We start from the raw sequence: 20,546 nt of genomic DNA on the forward strand, positions 1-20,546 counted from the left end.
CTTTCTCTAGTTGTGGTGAGCAGGGGCTACTCTTCGTTGCGGTGCGCGGGCTTCTCATTGTGGTGACTTCTCTTGTTGCAGAGCACGGGCTCTAGGTGCACAGGCTTCAGTAGTTGTGGCGCACGGGCTTAGTTGCTCTGTGGCCTCTGGGATCTTCCTGGACCAGGGATTGAACCCGTCTCCCATGCACTGGCCGGTGGATTCTTAACCACTGTGCCACCAGGGAAGTCCTCCACATACAATTTTCAATTTTCACAGCAGCTTTTTAAAAACTGAAATTAACATAACAAAAATTTCACCATTTAAAAATGTGCGGGGCAGTGGCTTTTAGTATATTCACAATGTTGTGTGACCATTACAACTACCTAATTTCAGAACATTTTCATCATCCCAAAAGGAGACTCTGTATCCATTAGTCACTCCCCATTCTCACCTTCCCCCCAATCTCCCAATAACCACTAATCTACTTTCTGGCTGTATGGATTGGTTTAGTAAGGACATTTCATAGACATGGAACCATACTATTTGTGGCTTTTTGTCCCTGGCTTCTTTCACTTAGCACAGTGTTCTAAGTTCAATGCTTCATTCCTTTTTATGGCTGAATGGTATTCTGTTTCATGGATGTACCACATTTTGCTTATCCATTCCTCAAGTTGATGGACATTTGGGTTGTTTCCATTATTTGGCTATTATGAGTAATGCTGCTATAAATATTTGTGTACAAGTTTTTGTGAACAACTGTTTCCAGTTCTCTTCGGTATATACGTAAGAGACAATTGCTGGGTCTATGTTTAATTTTGGGAGGAACTGCCAAATTATTTTCTGGAGCAGCTGCACCATTTCATATTCCCAGCAGCCACATGTGAGGGTTCCAATTTCTCCACATCCCAGCCAACACTTGTTATTTTCTGTCTTTTTGATTATAGCCATTTTAGTGGGTGTGCAATGGTATTGCACTGTGGTTTTGATTTGCATGTCTCTAACGACTAATGATGGTGAACAGCTTTTTTTACAGGCTTCTTGTTCATTTCACAGCAGCCTTTTGAGGCAGCTATTATCCCCATTTGACAGCAGAGGAAACAAATTCAGACAGTTGAGAGGACTTGCTCATTGCAAGGAGGTGGTGGAGCTGTGCCTGGAACTTCAGTGTCTCTGTCTCTGAAGCTCCATGTAGTCGAATTAGCAGTAGAAACCGCTCTGGTCTGGTGGGCAGGAGGCCTAGTCTCTGGTGTGCCCACCTTGGGTAAGTCCTTTCCCCCCGACTTTTCCGGGTGTCAGTTTCTCCTCCGCGCCACTTGGGGTGCTATACTCCAAACATCTCCAGGCTCCTCTAGGAGCCCGTAACTCTAAGATCCATCACCCTAGCGCGGAGTTTCCTCCACCCCTTCAGCCCTAGGTTGCTGGCGGCGCCGGAAGTGCATGGCTATTTTCGTTTGCTCCCGCCCCCGGCCCGGAAGTACTTTTTCGGGAAAGATGGCGGCTGTGTCAGTGTATGAGCCACCGGTTGGAGGTTTCTCTTTCGAAAACTGCCGCAGGTGTGGCCATGTCCCGGGCAGGGTTCAGGGCGGGAGTGGGAATGCGGTGCCGGGATCGGAGTTGGGTTGCGGTCTGAGCCGGGAAGTCCGAACGAATGGTGGAGCGCGGGGCCCGCGGCCCGCGGCACCTGTGACTCAGGGGAATTAGGGCCTGAGCGTGTTTCTCCTGAGGCCGGGTCGGCTCTTCCACTTCCCCAGCGCACCGGGACACCCTCCATCTCCGGGATGGTGGTGCGGACCCTCTCAGACGCTCCCTTCGCAGAAAAGCGGGACAGTAGTCCTGCTGTTGGGAGGAGCCAGTGAAACAGATGGGCTTGAAAGCAAATGCTAGTAGTTTTTGCTTCTCCCGAGTTCCCTATTAGAAACTCTTCGTGCCAGTGCGGCGCAATGTGGTCCTGCCCTTCAACCCTTTATTCTCTCATTTGCTCTCAGAAATGCCATTTTGGAAGCCGATTTTGCAAAGAAAGGATCCAAGCTTCCAATGGCCCGGAAAACTGGGACGACTATCGCAGGAGTGGTTTATAAGGTAAGCCGGGACAGGCTGAGAGCAGCAGTGTCAACTAATTTCAGGAACCAGGCCCCTTGGCCTCTTTTACTTCTCTGGGCTGTGTGAGGAAGGGCACATCTTACAGAGTACTATATCAGGAAAAGCTCCTTTAGGAGAGACTGTGTCAGTTTTGTGCACTTATCGGCAGTTTATATTCTTTGCTCACTCTGCAGTTTTCGACAGGAAGCCAGTTTTCTGCCTTAAGTTACTACTTTAGGAAGCAGGATGATGTAATGGGAGAAAACAAAAATGTTTAACCATTTAGCTTTTTTGCGGCCTCTAACTTTGGGCAGGTCATTTTCCTTCTCACAGCCTCACTTTCTAATCCATCAGGTGGACATAATAACTCCTGACTTAAATTGTTGTAAGGGTCAAAAGAGATAACTGGTTATTGTTGTTAATGGTAAAAAGTGACATCTTTTAAAAAGAAATTGACAGGCGTGGCTTTTTTTTTTTTTTTTTCCCGGTACGCGGGCCTCTCACTGTTGTGGCCTCTCCCGTTGCGGAGCACAGGCTCTGGACGCGCAGGCCCAGCGGCCATGGCTCACGGGCCCAGCCGCTCCGCGGCATGTGGGATCTTCCCGGACTGGGGCACGAACCTGTGTCCCCTGCATCGGCAGGCGGACTCTCAACCACTGCGCTACCAGGGAAGCCCAGGCATGGCTATTTTAATGGAAAGATTTCTGCATCTTAATCCAGACTTTTCTGATATTGGCTCTGTGATTTGTAAGGAATTCACTGAATCTCTGAGCCTCATTGAAAACAGGAATGATAGTTCCTACTGCCTACTGAGGGTTCAACCAATAATGTTTATTAATAAGCTTTTCGTTGAATGCCGAAAGTATAGCACAATATTTCAGCGCGTGGTGGGGTGGTTGGGGGAGCAGGGGATGGTCAACATTGTTTTTTCTAAACTAGAGTAGAGAACTGTGGTTTGTATATGTGAAGTTGTTTTAAAGTATATATTTCTTAAAAATAGGATGGCATAGTTCTTGGAGCAGATACAAGGGCAACTGAAGGAATGGTTGTTGCTGACAAGAACTGTTCAAAAATACACTTCATATCTCCTAACATTTAGTAAGTATTGATTAGTTTGAATGACTCATTTTTAAACATGTCAGGGGTAAAATTGAATTTACTCTTTCTCTCTGAAACCTGTTGTTCAGCCTGTATTTTCTTTCTGTCTCCCTTAAATGGCATTTCCATCCATCTGAGCTAGCCATCCCCAAGTCCTCTTTTTTATTTTTAAAAATATTTGTTTATTTATTTATTTGGCTGTGCTGGGTCTTAGTTGTGGCACCCTGACGCGTGCGGGATCTTTAGCTGCAGTGTGCGGGATCTTTTAGTTGCGGCATGCAGGCTCTTAGTTTCGGCATGCGGGATCTAGTTTCCTGACCAGGGATCAAACCCGGGCCCCGTGCATTGGGAGCACAGAGTCTTAACTGCTGGACCACCAGGGCAGTCCCTCAAGTCCTCTTTTTGCTTTAGTCTTCAGTTCATTTGGTACCCAGTTCTGCCTTCTGTGTGCCTTTTGAATCCACTCCCTTCTCTCCTTCCCTCTACTAAGGCCTTAGCTCGGATTCTTTTTTCTCAGCTGGATTATTGCAGTTGTCATTTAAATGGTCTCTCTGCCTTTGGCCTTTTCTTTATTTGTATTGTTCACTCTTCTGCCATGTTGGGTTTTGTAAAACATGGATCTATTATGTCCCTTTCCTGTTTAAAAACTTTTCAAGAGATTTTTCACATTTCCACACTGCTTTCAGGATAAAATCGAAACTCTAGCATGATATTCAAGGTCTTGTACAATTTCACAGAAAGCTTACCTTTTCATCCTATTTAGCTGCTATCACTCTATGTTCCAGTTATACCTGGGCTGTCCCTATTTCCCTCATGTCCCTGTTCTCCGCATGTCCAAGCTGTTTTACCCTTGCTTTTGCTAGCCCCTCTGCTTAGAAATGCCCTTTCTTCTTCTCTGTATAGTGTTTTTATTCTGTCCTTCCAAATCCAGCTCACATGAAACCTCTTCTCAAAGATCAGAGTTAACTGCTCTCTCCTCCAATTTCCTACAGCATTTTCTACCTATGCTACTATATTGTATTATATGTCTCCTCCACTCAAGTTTGAAATCAAGTGCTATTACTGTGTCATATTTTCTTTATTCTCAGCACTTTGGAGCTTAGTACTAGATATTTGGTATCTAGTACTAAATACTTGGTAAATGTAAATTGCAAGGCTTTTGACATTCCTTTCTCTTTTGTACAACTTGGATATTTTCTAGGATCAGTAAAATGCACACTCTGTTCAGAACATAGAAACTAATGATTTGAAATATTCCACTGGGCTACAGAAAATATATTTGCATATAATTAGATGTGCATTCTTAATTTTATGTCTATTTAAGCTTGGTTAGAGCAGTTACAGTGCAGGTATAACATCTCTCTATGTCCCTGAACTTTGTGGAAGTTTTCCAAGAAGCTCCACTTCTAATTGAGCCCTTTGGTAATTGAATTTCAGCTACGTTTCTAATTGTATTTTTTAGTTGTTGTGGTGCTGGGACAGCTGCGGACACAGACATGACAACCCAGCTCATCTCTTCCAACTTGGAGCTCCACTCTCTTTCCACTGGCCGCCTTCCCAGAGTCGTGACGGCCAATCGGATGCTGAAGCAGATGCTTTTCAGGTAAGGTTCCAGGATGGGGATTTCTGTAGTATTTTTTTCTCATGTCTTAGATTTTCAGCCAAGGGAAGCCTGGAAGCTCGAGGAAAGGCATTAAGAAATACACATTTTATTCCAGAAATCAGTTGTTACTAAAAAGACACTTTAATTTCATAAGGCTTTTGATAATGTATTTGAATTTACAGGGTCTGGGTTTTTTTTTTTTCATGAATGAATCACATGTGACCAATTGAGTCATTTCCTGAGGCTTAGGGTATTGCTGGATAAAAAAACCTTCTTTGTTCATAGTAAGAAAGAGCTGGAAGGAACCTTTGAGTTCTTCTTGTGAACACACACAAACACAAATGATTGTTTTTTCTCCCTTTTTTAGGGGCAAGATAACAGTGAAATGAAAAGTGATTATTTGTAGTTGGCTGTAAGTGGGTAGGATAGCGTTACTATTAACCAACATTTATTTGTTTGTGCCAGGCCCTGTGCTAAGTGCTTTATGCATGATCTCACTTTATCCCTTTAACTCTGAGTTAGGGGCTATTAACATGTCTAATTTGTAAGTGAACAAACTGAGGCTTAAAGAGATGCATTCATTTGCCTGACCTGACATTCACTCCCTGCTGACTCCCACAGAGTTCCTCTTAGTAGTTTTGTTTCTCTTTAGTCCTTAACGATCACATCATCACTTCGCGTTTGTATAGGTCTAGACAGTTTTCAAATTTTAAGTCCATTTTCTCATTTGCTCCTCATAAAGAGAAGAGAAGCAATGTAGTATAGTGGAAATAGCCTGGACATTTAGTCTTGGGTTGGAATCCTGGCTTCTCCTTTTGTGACCTACCTTAGCTTTAATAAATTCTCTCCTCTTTCCTTCTTTATAGAATGTGTATCATGATACCTTTTTAAAATTTTTTAAAAAGTTGGTCAGAGGCCTATATTCTGGTCCTCATCATTCATTAAGCAACCTGCACAAGACATTTTCTTTATCTCTGTCCCAAGTCGTAGCAGCTGCATCCAGGCCTGTGAGAGTTAAAGGGGAGCAGGAACAGAAGGCAAAGGTTGTAAGCCGGCAGCTCACAGGCCGTATTCAGCTTGTAAAGAAATTTCATTTGGGTCACATAGTGTTTTAAAAAAAATAGTGGCAAATAATTATAAATTGGGAGCTTTGAATTTAAAATATGGATTTCCAGCTTCTTCTGATAAAAGCTCATAAAGCGGGCGGTGATGTGGGACTGAGTGGCCGTTGTTGCCTTTGGAAGTGGGAGCATGTGTTCTGGCCTGTCAGACCTTGCATGGCTCACTTCTCTGTTTCCTGCCTGGCCCTTGCCTTCCTGTGAACTTGCAGGTCTTCGTCTACAAGTGTAGCATGGCCCCTGGGCTCTCAGGAAGTGGATATGAGGTTTAATATAGCTATGCAGCAAGGCCAGTAGAATAGTTCCCATTTTACAGCAGAGGATACCAGGGTTTATGAGTCATATGGGCAGGAAGCCTAGTCCATATCTACCCAATTCCTACTCTGGCTGTACTGAGCCTTTATGTCAGTGATTTCCATTTATTTATGTACATAATCATCATCCTAATCCTGGAGAATTATCACCTATCAAATAAATTCTTCCAGTGCAGTGTGAGAACTTGTTAAATCACATCTGTTGTCAAGATAACTGAGGACATTTGTGATTTTGAATGTAAAGCTCCCTCTGGTGGTTTGTGTGGTGCATTACATTTAAAACAATTTTTAAATTTGTAAAATTGCAGTAAATATCATTTCAAGATTGCTTGCAATGTCATTTAGCATTTAGCTAAATCTAGCAGATGTTTCTGTTAATCTCTTTAGAATGTTTCAGGAATTCTAAATTCTCTTTTTTCAGTGTTTTATTATCTTTAACATAATCTTAACATATTTAACATATCTTTAACATAACAAAGTTGAACGTACTTTGTAAAAGTTAAATTTTATCAAAGTTTTGAGAAGAACACAAAAATTTAAACCAGGATAATTATGGTTCTTTATGTCTTTTGACATTTTTGTTGAGTTACGTAAAGTGGGTCACTAGTATAAGAGAAAAATCATAGGATTTGACTTTAGAACTTTGCCTCAGATCCTGTCTACAGTGCTCATATTTGTGTAACTTTGGGCTGTTTACCTCACGCTTCTTATCCTCAGTTTCTTCCTCAATAAAATGGGGATAATAGTTCTGTCTCTCTAACTTTTGGGGAGGAAATGAATAAAGAAACAAGGCTTATGCAATGCCTAGTACAGGGCCTGATACATAGTTAGATCCTCATTCAGAGGCTGAAAAAAGAATACAAGGTGTACTCTTGCTGTTTTCTTCCCCCTGAATAATCTATTTCCTTGTATGTGAATAAGTGAGAAAAGAGGGTTTGATAAACAGAAGTGGACGTCTTTTTCCTTACTTAAGCAATACTTTTATTTAACTTCTGTGGTAGCTATATGTAGAAGATATCTGTGATACTTGTTCCTTCTGAACATAGAGGCTTCTTGTTGAGTCTAGCAGAAAGCTTTGATATGCTGTTCTGTATATACTATTCTGTATATACTGTTCTGTATTCTGGAAACTAGTTGAATATGTAGAGGCTTTAAAATTTTATTTTATTATGTTGTAATTTTTTTTTCCTTACAAAAGTACTATATATTCATTGTAGAAAATTCTGAAACTACTGTAAAGCCCAAAGAAAAAATAGGCGAGAATCACATTTTGGCTGGTTGTATATACTCCTAGACTTTTAAATTTATTTATTCGTTCGTTCATTCACTTGATCATCCCTTCCTCCCTTCCTTCCGTATTATAAGTGCATGTTCACAGTAAAAAAGCTAGAAGATATAGATAAAAAATTATAGAAATTATCTGAATTTCTACCACCTATAAGCAGTCGGTGCTAACAGATTATGGTACACTCTTCAAGGTTTTTCCTATGTTAAATAATACATATTTTGTTCTATAAAAATGGGATCATAGTTGTGCTTTCTATCCCATAATGTAACCTAATCTTTTCACCTACCAGTGCCTCTTCAATAGTTTCCATGTTGGGGTATTTCAAAAAGAAAACCTTTTTATAAATTATTATAAAAGTAATGTATGATCATTGTAAAAAATTCAGACACTATAGAAATGTGAAAAGAAGCAAGTAGATTTCAGCTGACACTCTGCCACTTAAGCACATACACTGTGAATCTTTGAGATCTATTTTCTTAGACCTTTTATACTAGGCATGTATACTCATGTATGTATTTGCAAAAATGGAATCCTGCTATATGTGTTGTTTTGTAAGTGACCCTGTTCACATAACAGTATATTGTGAATATTGTTCCCATCAGTAGACGAGCTCGGCATCCAGAGATTTTACCTTGAGCCCATGGAGGACTTCTGGAGATCTGTAACTCCTGAAATAGTGAAAAATTTTTGTGTGTACACTTGTTATGGGCGAGGGTTCCACAATTTTAATCATTTTTTCCGTGGGGTCTGTGCCCCCAAAAGTTTAAGAACCATAGATCGGTATCCTAATTTTTGTTGGATCACAGTAATCTATTTTATTAACCAATATTTGAAGATTAACAATATTGCTTACTTTAAAGTGTTTAAGGTATTGTAAGGTATTCTGCCAATCCTTTGGAATATAGAATCTTTAGGTACTTGTGTTATTAATTCTTTAAGCTATATTCTAAAATAAATTCCTAGAAGTAGAATTGCTGGGTCAAAGGTAGGCACATTTAACATTTTAATATATATTGCCAAAATTGTCCTTGAGAAAGATTACCATCGGTAGTGCATGAAAAATGCAGCATGGTTTTTAACGATTGTGTAGTGTTCCATTGTATAGCTGTATTAGTTTAGCTAATTCTGACTGTTTCCACTTTTTTAGCATCATAAGCAGTTACCACAAAAAACATTCTTAGGCATTCATTTCTGCGTATTTGTCCTTTTATATCAATAGAATTAGATTCCTGGAAACAGAATTTCTGGATCCATTTTTAAGTATTTCATTGACTTGCCAAAATATCTTAGACTCTTCTAAAGTTATCGAACAGATTATGTTTTAGCTTGGAAGGGAACTAGCTGGTTATTAATTGACTTTAACTAAGCAGCGTGTTTGGCAGGCAGTTGATATAGTGGATCAAGCACTGGGCTGGGGGGGGGGAGTGGTGGATCTGGTGATTCTGGCTTCTCATCCCAGAGTGCTGGGATCTAGTCTTGACCCTTCTGCCAGCTCATGCGGCTTAGGACCAGTTTCTTCCCTTTTTTGGGCCTCTGTTCCCTCTTGAGGCTGCTTTTAAAATCCTTTCCTGCTCTTTATTTTTTCACTTATAAATGGAAGATTTGAAATAATAAATTGGTAATCAAGGGACACGGGAAATATTGGACTCGACCTAGAGCGCTTTCTGATGGGTAGCTATGTCTCAGACAGTCTAAAATTATGACTTTGATTGGTTCTTGTGTTATTTATATCAGTTTTAATGATTGTATCATTAGGCAAATTCAGCATGTGTTGGTTTCATTTTTCTTCCCAGAGATTTAAAGGCTCACAGTGGAGAACTTTAAATCCAGCATGTTTATCTAGCATAGCAGTTCTAATGGTAAAAAATTGAACCAGATACAAGGAAAGCAATCTGTAGAAGCGGAAAACCAACTAAGTAGAGGGTCCAAAGGAACAAATACGTGCAGAATTAAACAGAGGTGGGGGTGAGGCGGAAAATGTATTCTTGCCCATGTTCCTGAGAGATACAGTTTTAAACTGTGGGCAGGAGCAATGGGTTTTATATAGGCTGTCATGGAGTTACTTCATTCACTTCCCTGCATGATGAAATACTTCTTTCTTTTACTCAGTATGAGCTCATATCTGTCATAATTTTGTGGATTTATTCAAGGGAAAGGTTTTTTTTTTTTGCGGTACGCGGACCTCTCACTGTTGTGGCCTCTCCCGTTGTGGAGCACGGGCTCCGGACGTGCAGGCTCAGTGGCCATGGCTCAGGGGCCCAGCCCAGCCGGCATGTGGGATCCTCCCGGGCCGGGGCAGGAACCCGCCTCCCCTGCATCGGCAGGCTGACTCTCAACCACTGCGCCTCCAGGGAAGCCCGAGGGGAAAGGTGTTTTGACATTAGCTATTTTCCTATGAGGCTATGGTGAGGTTGATAATTTGAACAGCTTTAGTTGAGCAACAACTCACTGTTGACTTGGAAGGGAGCTTATCTGCTAAACACAGAGAGGTATGATGGGAGGGGTGCTGATGATCTTTGGAGTAAGCCAAGCTTGGCTCTGAGGCTTAAAAATGTCTTTGGGTTGGTTTTCTCTTCTCTACCATGAGAATTATAGTGTCTTCTTTTGAAGGGGGTTGTGAGACTAAGATTATGTAAGGCACATGGAATGCCTCACACAATTTACAGTTTTTATTGGCTGATAGTAGATGTTCAAGTATGTTCGCTCCATTCCCTATTTTTTTCCCTTCAAAACAGTAATTATTTAATGAAGCAGTAGTAGTGTAAGAAAAGCTTTTTATTGTCTGACTTCAAATACAACTTTCAGTTAAGTTATAGTGATGCAATGTAGACTCATTTTTGTTTTTTCTTATGCGTACTCTTATCACCAGGTATCAAGGTTACATTGGTGCAGCCCTAGTTTTGGGGGGAGTAGATGTTACTGGACCTCACCTCTACAGCATCTATCCTCATGGATCAACTGATAAGTTGCCTTATGTCACCATGGGTGAGTGTAATGTTTCCCTGATGTTTCAGAATCGTCTTATTTACTAAGGTGGTCTCTTAAAGTCGGTTTATTTCCTGATAGAGGAGGCAGTGCAGTACAGTGCTTTGATTCCTTCTACAAGTATTATTGAGTTCCTCCTAGGGATTAGGCCCTGTTTTATGTGCTTGGGATATAGCAGTGAACAAAATTTAGATACAGATTCTTGCCTGCAGGGAGTTTATATTTTAGTGGGGGTGGACAGACAATAACAGCAACAATTATAAATATATTTATATGTTAGAAAGAGGTAAATCATAGAGAAAAAAACAATGCAGGTGATATTATACTTCAGTTATGCAAGATATTACCTTTGGGGGAAACTGAGTCAAGAGTGTACAAAAATGTGATGTATTATTTCTAACATCTGCATGTGAATTTACAATTATCTCAAAACAAAAAGTTAAAGAATGTTAATGCAGTGCAAGGGGACTTGAGAAGGTTAAAGTAGGTTCATGAAGAAGGTGAGGTCTGAGTGGATGGGCCTCCTGGGCAGAGGGAAGGCTAGAGTGGAGGCCTCACTGGGGGAATAGGCCCGCGCAGAGATTTTTTTTTTAAGCTAGAGTGACCAGAGTTCCTCTTTGCCACTTAATCTCTGAGGGATCCTGGGCATGTAATTCCTCTCTGAACCTTGATTTCCTTACTTGTGAAATGGTATCAGTAATACCTACCATGCATACCAGGTTATTTATAATAATTAGAAATAATGTGTATAAAGCATCTGGTCCAGTGCCTGGCCTATAAATAGTAGCTACGCCTTTTAGATCAGCCTTGTACATATGTATTTTAGCTCTAAATGCTAGATAAGAGTACTTTTTTTAAATGACTAAAAAAGTGATAAAATTATATTTAGAAGAGTTGGGATTTTTGAATTTAACTTTCATGCTAAATTTCTGAGTGAAGTTGCATACGTCCAGGGACTTCCCTGGTGGTCCAGTGGTCAAGACTTCACCTTCCAATGCAGCGGGTGCGGGTTCTATCCCTGGTCAGGGAGCTAAGATCCCACATGCCTCACAGCCAAAAAACAAAAACAGAAACAATGTTGTAACAGATTGAATAAAGACTTTAAAAATGGTCCATATCAAAAATAAATCTTTAAAAAAAAAAAGAAAGAAATTGCATATGTCCAGTAACTTGAACAGGTCATTTGTAGCTGGCGTTTTTCCAGCTGTTGTTTACCTTTTGCATTTTTTGTCTTGGTATCTTGGCTCTGCAGAGCCAGGAATAATGGCTGCCTTGAATAGTTTGGAAATTGCTAGCTTGAGACTTTGCTATTCCATTCCATGTAATGCACAAGCGTCTTACAAGATTTGTATGCAACAGATGTTCCATGTTTGTGAGAAGAATGATTTGTCCCCAGATACCGTATGGAATAATTATTTTTAAATGAAGATACTTACAGTAATTTTAGAATTGCTCTCTTCCATTTTATTTGTTATTTCCATCAAAGTAGTGTTTTTATTTCCCTCCATTTGATGCCTTTAAATGGTAGTAAAGGTGGAATAGCCTTTTCTATTAAGTAGTTTCATTTCTTCTTTTTTTATTTAAAAAAAATTTCACACTTGCAGGAAAGTAACAAAAATGTACAATGAATAGTCATATATACCCTTTACTCGTGTTTGTCAATTGTTAACATTTTACCACATTTTTGCTCACTCTCTCATACATTATTGTTATTTTTTGGTGTATGGAACCATTTGAGAGTAAATAGCAGACACCATAACCCTCTATCTCAAAATCCTTTAGGATGTTCTCTTACATCACCTTGATAAAGTCATCAAAATCAGGAAATTTAATATTGATACAAAGCCTTTTCATTTTTAAGATGGAAAAATTGAATTGGTTTCTGTTGCTTTTGAACTGTAGTAATTTGTCTTACGAGCATAATCCTGAATTTAGGAAAAGTTGTTGAAAGTGAGTAAAGCAGATTTGTGTCTGCTCATTTCATTCCTGCAACTCCACTTTGTGCTCTGTCCTGGCTGACAGTGATCTTGCTTCCCTCCAAGTCCAATGTGAGTCCAGGGTGATGGCTCCACAGCTTTGATTTTATGGCATACTTCTGCTCAGAAATCATCACTCTCCACAGTCTGGTTTTGCTTTCATAAGAGATTAAGAAGATTAAGAAGAGCAAGACATCAGTAACACCTGATTTTAGATACACAAGTAAGTTGTTACTTTGAGGTTTAGTTTGTTTGTTCATCTGTTCATTTATCAACTATTTCTTGAGTGCCTTCTGTGTAAAAGCACTGTAGCAGGCTCCACAGAGAGAGGTTGAATGTCTGGATCCTTACCCTCAACATATTCCCAGTGTAATGGGGGAGATAGCTGTATAAACTGACAAGGGCAGTAGGTACAAAGGCCATTGGAGGCCCAAGGGAGAAAGGGTCTAAACTGGAAGATTTCACGGAAAGCTTCACTTCACTTGAGCTGAATCTTAAAAGAAGGATAAGTTACTTTCATTCATTTATCAGATATTTATTTAGCATCTGCTATGTGCTAGGCACTGGGAATATAGTGGTCAACACAGCACCTATCCTCAGAGCTTATGGTCTCTGCGGGAGATAGGAATTAAGTAAATACACATTAATCTAAAAGAATGCACTGTGCTAAGTGCCCTGGAGGAAAAAAACAGTAATAAGAGAGAATACAGGAAGGAGCATGTGGATAATGGGTGTTTGGGAAGTCCTTACTGGGCAAGTGACATGAAAACATTTTCTAATGAAAGTAATTTATGAACATGACAAAACATTCAAGTGGGGAAAAATATTACATGAAAAATAAGTCTCTTTCATATTTCCCCAAAGTAACCACTGTTAAGGGTTTATTGTGTTTTTTTCTCAAAAAATGTTTTATGATCCATCTCTATATATCTCTATCATCTGTCATCTATCTGTCAATCCCTATTAAAAATACACAGCTGAGGTCATGCTGTAGATGCTGTTCCACTACTATTAACTTGTTTTGAATAAGTTTTTGTATCAGTGCTTGTAGATCTATATCAAATCTACAACAACACCTTCAGAGGATTGTATTACATGTCTCTACCATGATTTAGTGACCCATTCTCCTATTGATAAGTATATGTCTTGGTGTACTTGTGTAAGTACATCTGACAAATTCCTAGTAGTGGAGTTCTGGATTAGGGTGTGTGCATGTATTGCTCAGAATTCTCTGTTGTAATCATTAGAATCACTGGATGATTTAGGAAAGGAGGAATTTTTATTTTTTAAAGGATCGTAGGTGGCTCACAGAATAGCTAGGAGGGCAAGAACTGGGTTTGGGGCCAAGAACAGTTTCAGAAATAATGCTGCAGAATGGGCCATTGCAGGCGAAGGCAGAATGCTGCAGATCACACTGCTGGCCCAGCTGGCGCAGGCCCTGGCTCGCTGCTCACTCTGCTGCCCTGGCTGCCTCATCTGGAACTGAGGCTTCCTGCCATCTCATTCACTGTCCGAGAGTTCCTTATAGGGAAGGGTGGGTGCTTGGTTGGTGATGATTGGTGAGGCTCAGTCATCTGTTTATAAGGTGGGGGGGGTTCCCCAGACATAGAAAGGAAGTATAGCTACTGGGCAGCCCCCAAAAGTGACAGATGGCTGGTCATACAGTGCATTTTACCTTTTGAGAGCTGTTGCCAAATTGCCCTCCAAAAAGATTGTACTAGTTTGTATTCCACCAAGAGAATATGAGAATGCCTTTCTCTTATAAACTCTCCTACTTTGGATATTCTTGCCAGTCTGGTAGGTGAAAGATGGGGAAAAGAAACACTTAAGCTGAGACCTGTATGATAAGTAGGAATTAGCCAGGAATTTGCCACCCTACTCCCTACCCCCAAGGGAAAGACTTTTCAGGCCCTGCAGTGCACAAGGGACCAGTATGGTCAAAGAACTGAAAGGCCAGAGTTTGCTGGATGGGTGAGGCAAGTGCAGTGGGTGGGGGGAGTGTTCCATGCTGGGGGCACAGCGGAAGAGGTAGAGGGATGAAGATGTACTGACGTTTAGGAGGGTGGGGCAGAGGCAAGGCTGGAAAGCTAGGCCGGAGAGAGTCCCGACGGTACAGGCTAAGTTGTTTGATTTTGTCCTGGAGGTTCCCGTCTACTCTTTTCAAGCCAGGGGATGATAGGATAAGATTCGCTTGTTAGAGCAGCCTGACAGGTGTCGGAAGGAGGATTGACATGTGGGAAGTCTAGAGGCAGAGACAGAGATTACACCTGGCCAGAAATGTTTATGTGTGCATGGGTCCAGTGGCACAGGGATGGTCACGGTCGTCACAGAGAGCACTCAGAAACCAGCCAGCCATTAGGCCACATGCCGGGTCTCTGACCATCCTCTCCTGTCTTCCTCAGTGCCAGTTCCTTCCTGGCTCTTGACCACAGTGTTGCAGTAACTCCTCCACCGGGGTCATCTTCCTTCCAGTCTGGCTTTAGACCCTTTTTCTTCTTCCTCCTCCACATGTACCTTAGGTGTTTGTGGCAATAGGCCCCTTGCCCCGCTCTGAACTGCCTTTCCCACCCCGCTGCTGCTGTGCTGCCTTCTTTCAGAAATGCGTTTCTGCCCGGAGCGCTCCTGCTCCTCATCCAAGGCCTAGCCCAGAGGCCGTTCCCTCGTGACTGCCCCAGGCTGTTAGCAAGTCCCTCGCCGGTGATTTGGTGTGCAGCTTGATTCCAGGATTGCAGCCGTGTCCAGACTCTACTCTCCCCAGCTCTTGTCCTTCCTGCCCCTACAAGAATCTGAGATCTCTGTCAGTAGAATCTGTCTCACTCCCAGAGTCTCACGGAGTCCTGTGTGACTCAGTGAATATTTGATGGTGAATTAATTTTCTGATTCTCTAACTTGCTTGTGCCAAAGCATGTGTAAAACCTAGTGTTAGAAACCTTAACTGCTGTTTATTGTTTGTGAACAGTTTACAGTACCCCTGGGAGTAGAGTTGGTTTAGATGGTTCCATTTGTGTGGCTCCAGTTGAGCTGTAAGGGAACAGCACAAAGCACTGCATATGTGATAGGTCTTTTTTTTTTGCGGTACGCGGGCCTCTCACTGTTGTGGCCTCTCCCGTTGCGGAGCACAGGCTCCGGACGCGCAGGCTCAGCGGCCATGGCTCACGGGCCCAGCCACTCCGCGGCATGTGGGATCTTCCCGGACCGGGCACGAACCCGCGTCCCGTGCATTGGCAGGCGGACTCTCAACCACTGCGCCACCAGGGAAGCCCTTTTTTTTTTTAAAGCTTAGTATTATTTTAAATTTAAAGCATATTTGGAAGTGTCTCTGTGCCAGTGTCTGCTGGTGCCATCGCATTATTTTCAGTTAAAATTCTGTGCAAGGGATGCTATCATTACCTGCTTATTGATGAGAAACCTGAAACTTAGATTTACTAACCTGCCCATTGCTGCCCTGCCTGTAAGCAGCAAAGCTGGGATTTGTCTTTCAGCGCAAGCAAGCCTGAGCTCATCACAGCTGCTTTGATTTTATCATCTTACAGATGTTCTTTCATTAAGCTATTAAGTTTTGCTCCTGAATACTAAAAATATTTATACAAATTCCCAAGGGGCATTTATTTGTTTGGCATATTTTCGACTGTTCTTTGTGTGGATTTTCTTTCCTGCGTATTAAAAACAGTATTTACTGAAACAGCTTTATAGTATCAAAGGAAATTTAAAAAAATTATACACAATTCTACCATCCGAAGACAATATGAATTTTATATTTCATTTCTTTCTGATCCAAGTCCGTTGTGAAGAGGCGCCTTTTATCGGAGAATGTGAAATAAAATACAGTTTTTGTGCTGTCCAGCTTTTGTCTTTGCCATTCTTTTAGTTTCTTTTGGCCATTGTTCACTTCTGAGCAGGGCTTGATGCCTCTCCCTGCTGTGCGAGGTGTGCTGCGCTGCCTTTCCTCCTGATGGAGTTCTGGCTTCCGTGGAGGTGGTGGTGGTTTTTCTTTCTTCCCTTTTTTTTTTTTTTGAGGGGATGGGGAGCTGGATATTGAGAGAACCCCAGAAGTGCCAAAATTTGGTGGTTTTGTTTTAATTCATGTGACTTATTTTGGGTGAGCTACAAACCAAACCTCCAGCTACAGATAAAATAGAAGGCCCTCCTAACTGAAATGTGCCCACAGAACGTTAACATTCCCTGTGGGACTGAGGCTTTCCGTAAGTGTGGTGTTAAGTGAGAAAATGAATATTTCATGTAAATTCTCATGTTTTAGTGAAAGTAGGAGTTTTTTATTATAAGTAATAAAAATACAACTTTGTAATGAATCTTTTCTTTTTCGTGAGTGATTTGACAGTAAGAGCTGGAAGCTACAAATTACCTGTAAGACAAGGGTGTCTACATTTTGTCTACCCATGGGCCTGTATTGGCGACTAGCCAGGCGCCTGAAGGCTACTCTTAATTTATATCGAATAGAAGACACCTGTCTTGTCTTGCGCATCTCTAACATGCTGGCACAGCTCCTTGAGCACAGGGTCCAGGAGCCTCCTCGCTGAGGGCTTGCTTTCCCAAGGGTTTGCTTAAGAGAAGAGGGTATCAAACTCCTCGTGGTGTGGCCCTCCCTAAAACCTTTTTTGTGAACGGGGTGTTGGCCATATCATCTCATGTCATGTGTGGCCATGATAGCAGTGTTCGTCCAGCAGCTTGCCAGCTGCAGCGCCAGCAACTGTTGTGAGACACTTGACTGATTTAGTCTTTGCACCGCTGTGAAGTGGGTACTGTCATCCCTGTCTTGAGGGTGAGGAAATTGAGGCTCAGAGAGGTATGCTGGGGTCACACAGCCTGGAGGTGAATGATCTGGCATGAGAGCCCTGGTGTCTGTGACTTTTCCCCCTTGGCTTTGTTATTGCTGTGAGTAGTGTGTGGCATGTGGTCCAGACGAAATGTGTTTTGGTCCATTCTCAGAAAAGAAGAAAGGACCCCTTAGGTTTCATTTAATTATTTATTTTTTAAGAAAATAATTTGTAAGAGACTGCAGGTGGTTGATTAGTGTGATTGTGGAAAACCAGGCAAGATTTTTGACTTTCCTTTAGTAAGAAAGGGAAAAGGGTTATAGTTTTTTTTATAGACAAAATACGGGTTCTTTTAATTCTCAGATTAATTAGCTTATTCTTTTAACTTGCCAGATTTTCTTTATTAAGCAAACTGAAGTACTGTCAGGAGAAGCTTGGGGACCATCTTTTGCTGTTAGTTTGGCAGTGTTCCTTGTAGCTGCATTGGCAACATATATAAAATTTTTATTTTGCCCACTTATTCACATAGAGAATTAATATGAATGAAATTTAAAGCATGACATTCCTGGAAATGAGGCCCTTGGACAATTTAGGAATACTAACTTAAGGAATAAACATTGATATGCACCATTAGGGAAGACTTTGGGTCACTGCCAGGGCCGTCCAGGTAAAATTCTATCTCTAGATAAACTGGTTATACAATTTCCTAATTACTGGAATGTACCTCAAGTCCCAGTTTACAGAGCCCCCTAGCAATTAAAAAGATTCGGGACAGAGTAGTAAACATACCAGATGTCTCACCTTGTGGGCAAAGAAGAGTCTTAGAATTAAGTTGGAACTTAGGAACATCAGTAGGGAATTCAGACCTGCCATTTCTCCATATTTTTACACTAAAGTGCAACCTTTGTGCAGACATTTTGTTATCTCCACACGACTCGATTTGAAAGATTGTCCTGCGCTGTATCAAATCAGTGCACTATAAGATGGCAAGTATTTCTTCCACATTCATTTTCAATGCTGAAGTCAGATGTGAACTCAGCAGCACTGTATTTAGTTTATAGGCCCACGTAAAGCCTTCTCAGAGGGCACATGACCTTGTAGCTCTAGTGTTGCTGGAAATTCTTTTTCCTGACTAGTGTGGGCCAGGTGACTGTGCAGGCGTTCTGTAAGCATGGGTCTCCATCAGGACTGGAGTGAGTCTTGTCCCCTGATCTCTGTGGGTCAAGGACTATGCGGTGGCGGGAACCCCATCCTGGTGGGATGTACAGCTTTGTCTGTACAGCCAGTGACCATCCAGAGCCGGCTTTTCTGTAACCAGCTGAGGTATTACCTAGAATGCTAGAGAAAGGGATGGAAGCCCTGGCTTCAGTCACAGCCCTGATTGACCAGAGCTAGTCATCACCTAACCTCTCGGAACCTCAAACCCCTCATTTCTAAAAAGAAGCTGATTTTTTTTTGACTTGAAGGTCACTGGGTTATTGGGATGCTGCCATGTCATGTGTGTGAACACGCTCTGTAAAGCACTATGTGCTTTTCCCCTGCATATGTTGCTCTGGAGTTGTTTTTAATTTTCTGAAGCAGGGTGGGATAGTGAAAAGAGCTGGGCTTTGTAGTCATACTGGGTTCAGATCTAAGTCCAACATTTATTAGTTGTTTGACTGTGAGTGTTGATTTCTCCTTCAGGAAAATGGGGGTTAGAGGATCTGTTCCATGGGTAATGTGTGAGGATTAGGTGAGATAACCACATGTAAAAATCTTTGTGTGTAGAACATCATTGATGTTTGATGCATGGTGTTCTGATAATTTTAGTGCTAACACATTCTGTGTGCAGTTCTGTGTACTGAGATTTTTCTGGCAGTTTTTCCTGCTTTGATTAATATATATAAGATGAATTTCAGAAGATTTAAAATGTGCGATGCATGGATATTATATCTTAAAATTTGTACCACTATGGAATGCCAGGAATTAAGCAGCTGGGAACCAAAAGCCCATGAAAGTTGGGTTATGCATCTTGATTCCTGGTTGTTGCAATGGTGGTACTAAGCCAATAGATGGTGCCATTATGTTAGGAGATGAGAAAATATTTACTTCTGCAAGTGATCATGTTGTTTCAGGGAATGTAATAGAGCCAGTCCTTGCTGGTTCTTTATCTGTTCTAATTAGAGTAGACTTTGTTCTTGATTCTGTGTAGAAAATATTAAATGTCTCGTAGGTAAAATAGTGAGATATTGAATTAATGTTAGGGTGCTCTTCCTCCTGTTTTTTCTGCTCTGACATTTCACCATGAAGTCTTTTGTGATTTGAGTTCAGTCCTTAGTCTATAACCAAATAAAAGCCCTTGCTAGGAGTACATTTCAGAACTTAAATGCAGTGCGCACAGTTTTAAGTCCTTTGCTTTTTAAACCCCATTTCAGAGAGAGTGGGGTTAATTAGTTCATCTTTACCTGCTTTTGTTTCAGAATTGGCCCTACTACAAAAAGTGCCTTTACATTCTCGTAACCTAGTGCTTGATGATCTTTTACTTTCTTGTTGGACAGACCAAGTGGAAAGTCATTTTATACCTCAGAAGACTTTTCATGTGGAGGTCATGTAACTAGGGATTTGTTGGCAACCAGATCTGCCATTACTAGCTGTGTGTTTTTGGTTAGGTTCCTTTACCTCTCTGACCTTAGTTTTTTTTTGTTTTGTTTTTTTGCATCTATAAAGTGGAGATAATGCCATCTAGTCCACAGAGGAATAAAGTGAAAAAATATATGTAACAGTGTTTTGCACATTTTTCCGGTAAATAGGATTTATTATTGTTTGCACAAGGCTTTATGGACAGATAAACCTTTACTTACAATTAAGACTAAGTGTGTTTTTATAAATTATTAAACTCTGTAGTCCTTTGTCCTAGAGGGTTCTAAGGGACAGGAAAACTTGGAAAAGGCCCGCAAAGGGATTAACTTGCAGTTTGGGAAGATATTTTGAAATGCGGGCCAGAGTAAAGGGTGCCTTTGAAAGACCTGTCAGCTCTAACTGCCTCGAACTCCTGCAGCGGGAGAGAAGTGTGTGCCCCGCGCTCTGCAGTGCTGAGTGAGGCTAGTTTCCTGGTGGGGCCTGATGATTGTGGGAGCCTGATGATTACGAGAGGTAATTTTAAGGTAATTTTCATCCTCCATCTTACCCTTTACACATAGGGTTAGGTGATGACTCCTCTGTTTGAAGGAGAACAGTTTTCTGTCCTCATACCTTGTGGCATTTCATTAAAATACATTAATAAAACACAGCCTTTCACTTTTTAGGCCTGAATGCCCCAAATGTTAGTCTTTTCTTAAGAATAAGTGTT

At 41.3% G+C, this 20,546-nt stretch overlaps 1 protein-coding gene across 1 annotated transcript in view; it reads left to right on the forward strand.

Moving 5' to 3' along the window:
* The first annotated feature begins 1,422 nt into the window (after positions 1-1,422).
* PSMB7 (proteasome 20S subunit beta 7) overlaps positions 1,423-20,546 on the forward strand; it is a 58,576-nt gene continuing 39,452 nt past the window's right edge. Inside the window, exons 1-5 of the mRNA XM_060154378.1 lie at positions 1,423-1,535; positions 1,968-2,061; positions 3,062-3,159; positions 4,622-4,762; positions 10,352-10,467. Of these exons, the coding sequence (XP_060010361.1) occupies positions 1,474-1,535; positions 1,968-2,061; positions 3,062-3,159; positions 4,622-4,762; positions 10,352-10,467 (511 nt within the window). The 5' untranslated portion in view covers positions 1,423-1,473. The remainder of the gene's footprint in view (positions 1,536-1,967; positions 2,062-3,061; positions 3,160-4,621; positions 4,763-10,351; positions 10,468-20,546) is intronic.

The sequence above is a fragment of the Lagenorhynchus albirostris genome, chromosome 7 (genome assembly GCF_949774975.1).
Source record: "Lagenorhynchus albirostris chromosome 7, mLagAlb1.1, whole genome shotgun sequence".
Taxonomy (NCBI): domain Eukaryota; kingdom Metazoa; phylum Chordata; class Mammalia; order Artiodactyla; family Delphinidae; genus Lagenorhynchus; species Lagenorhynchus albirostris.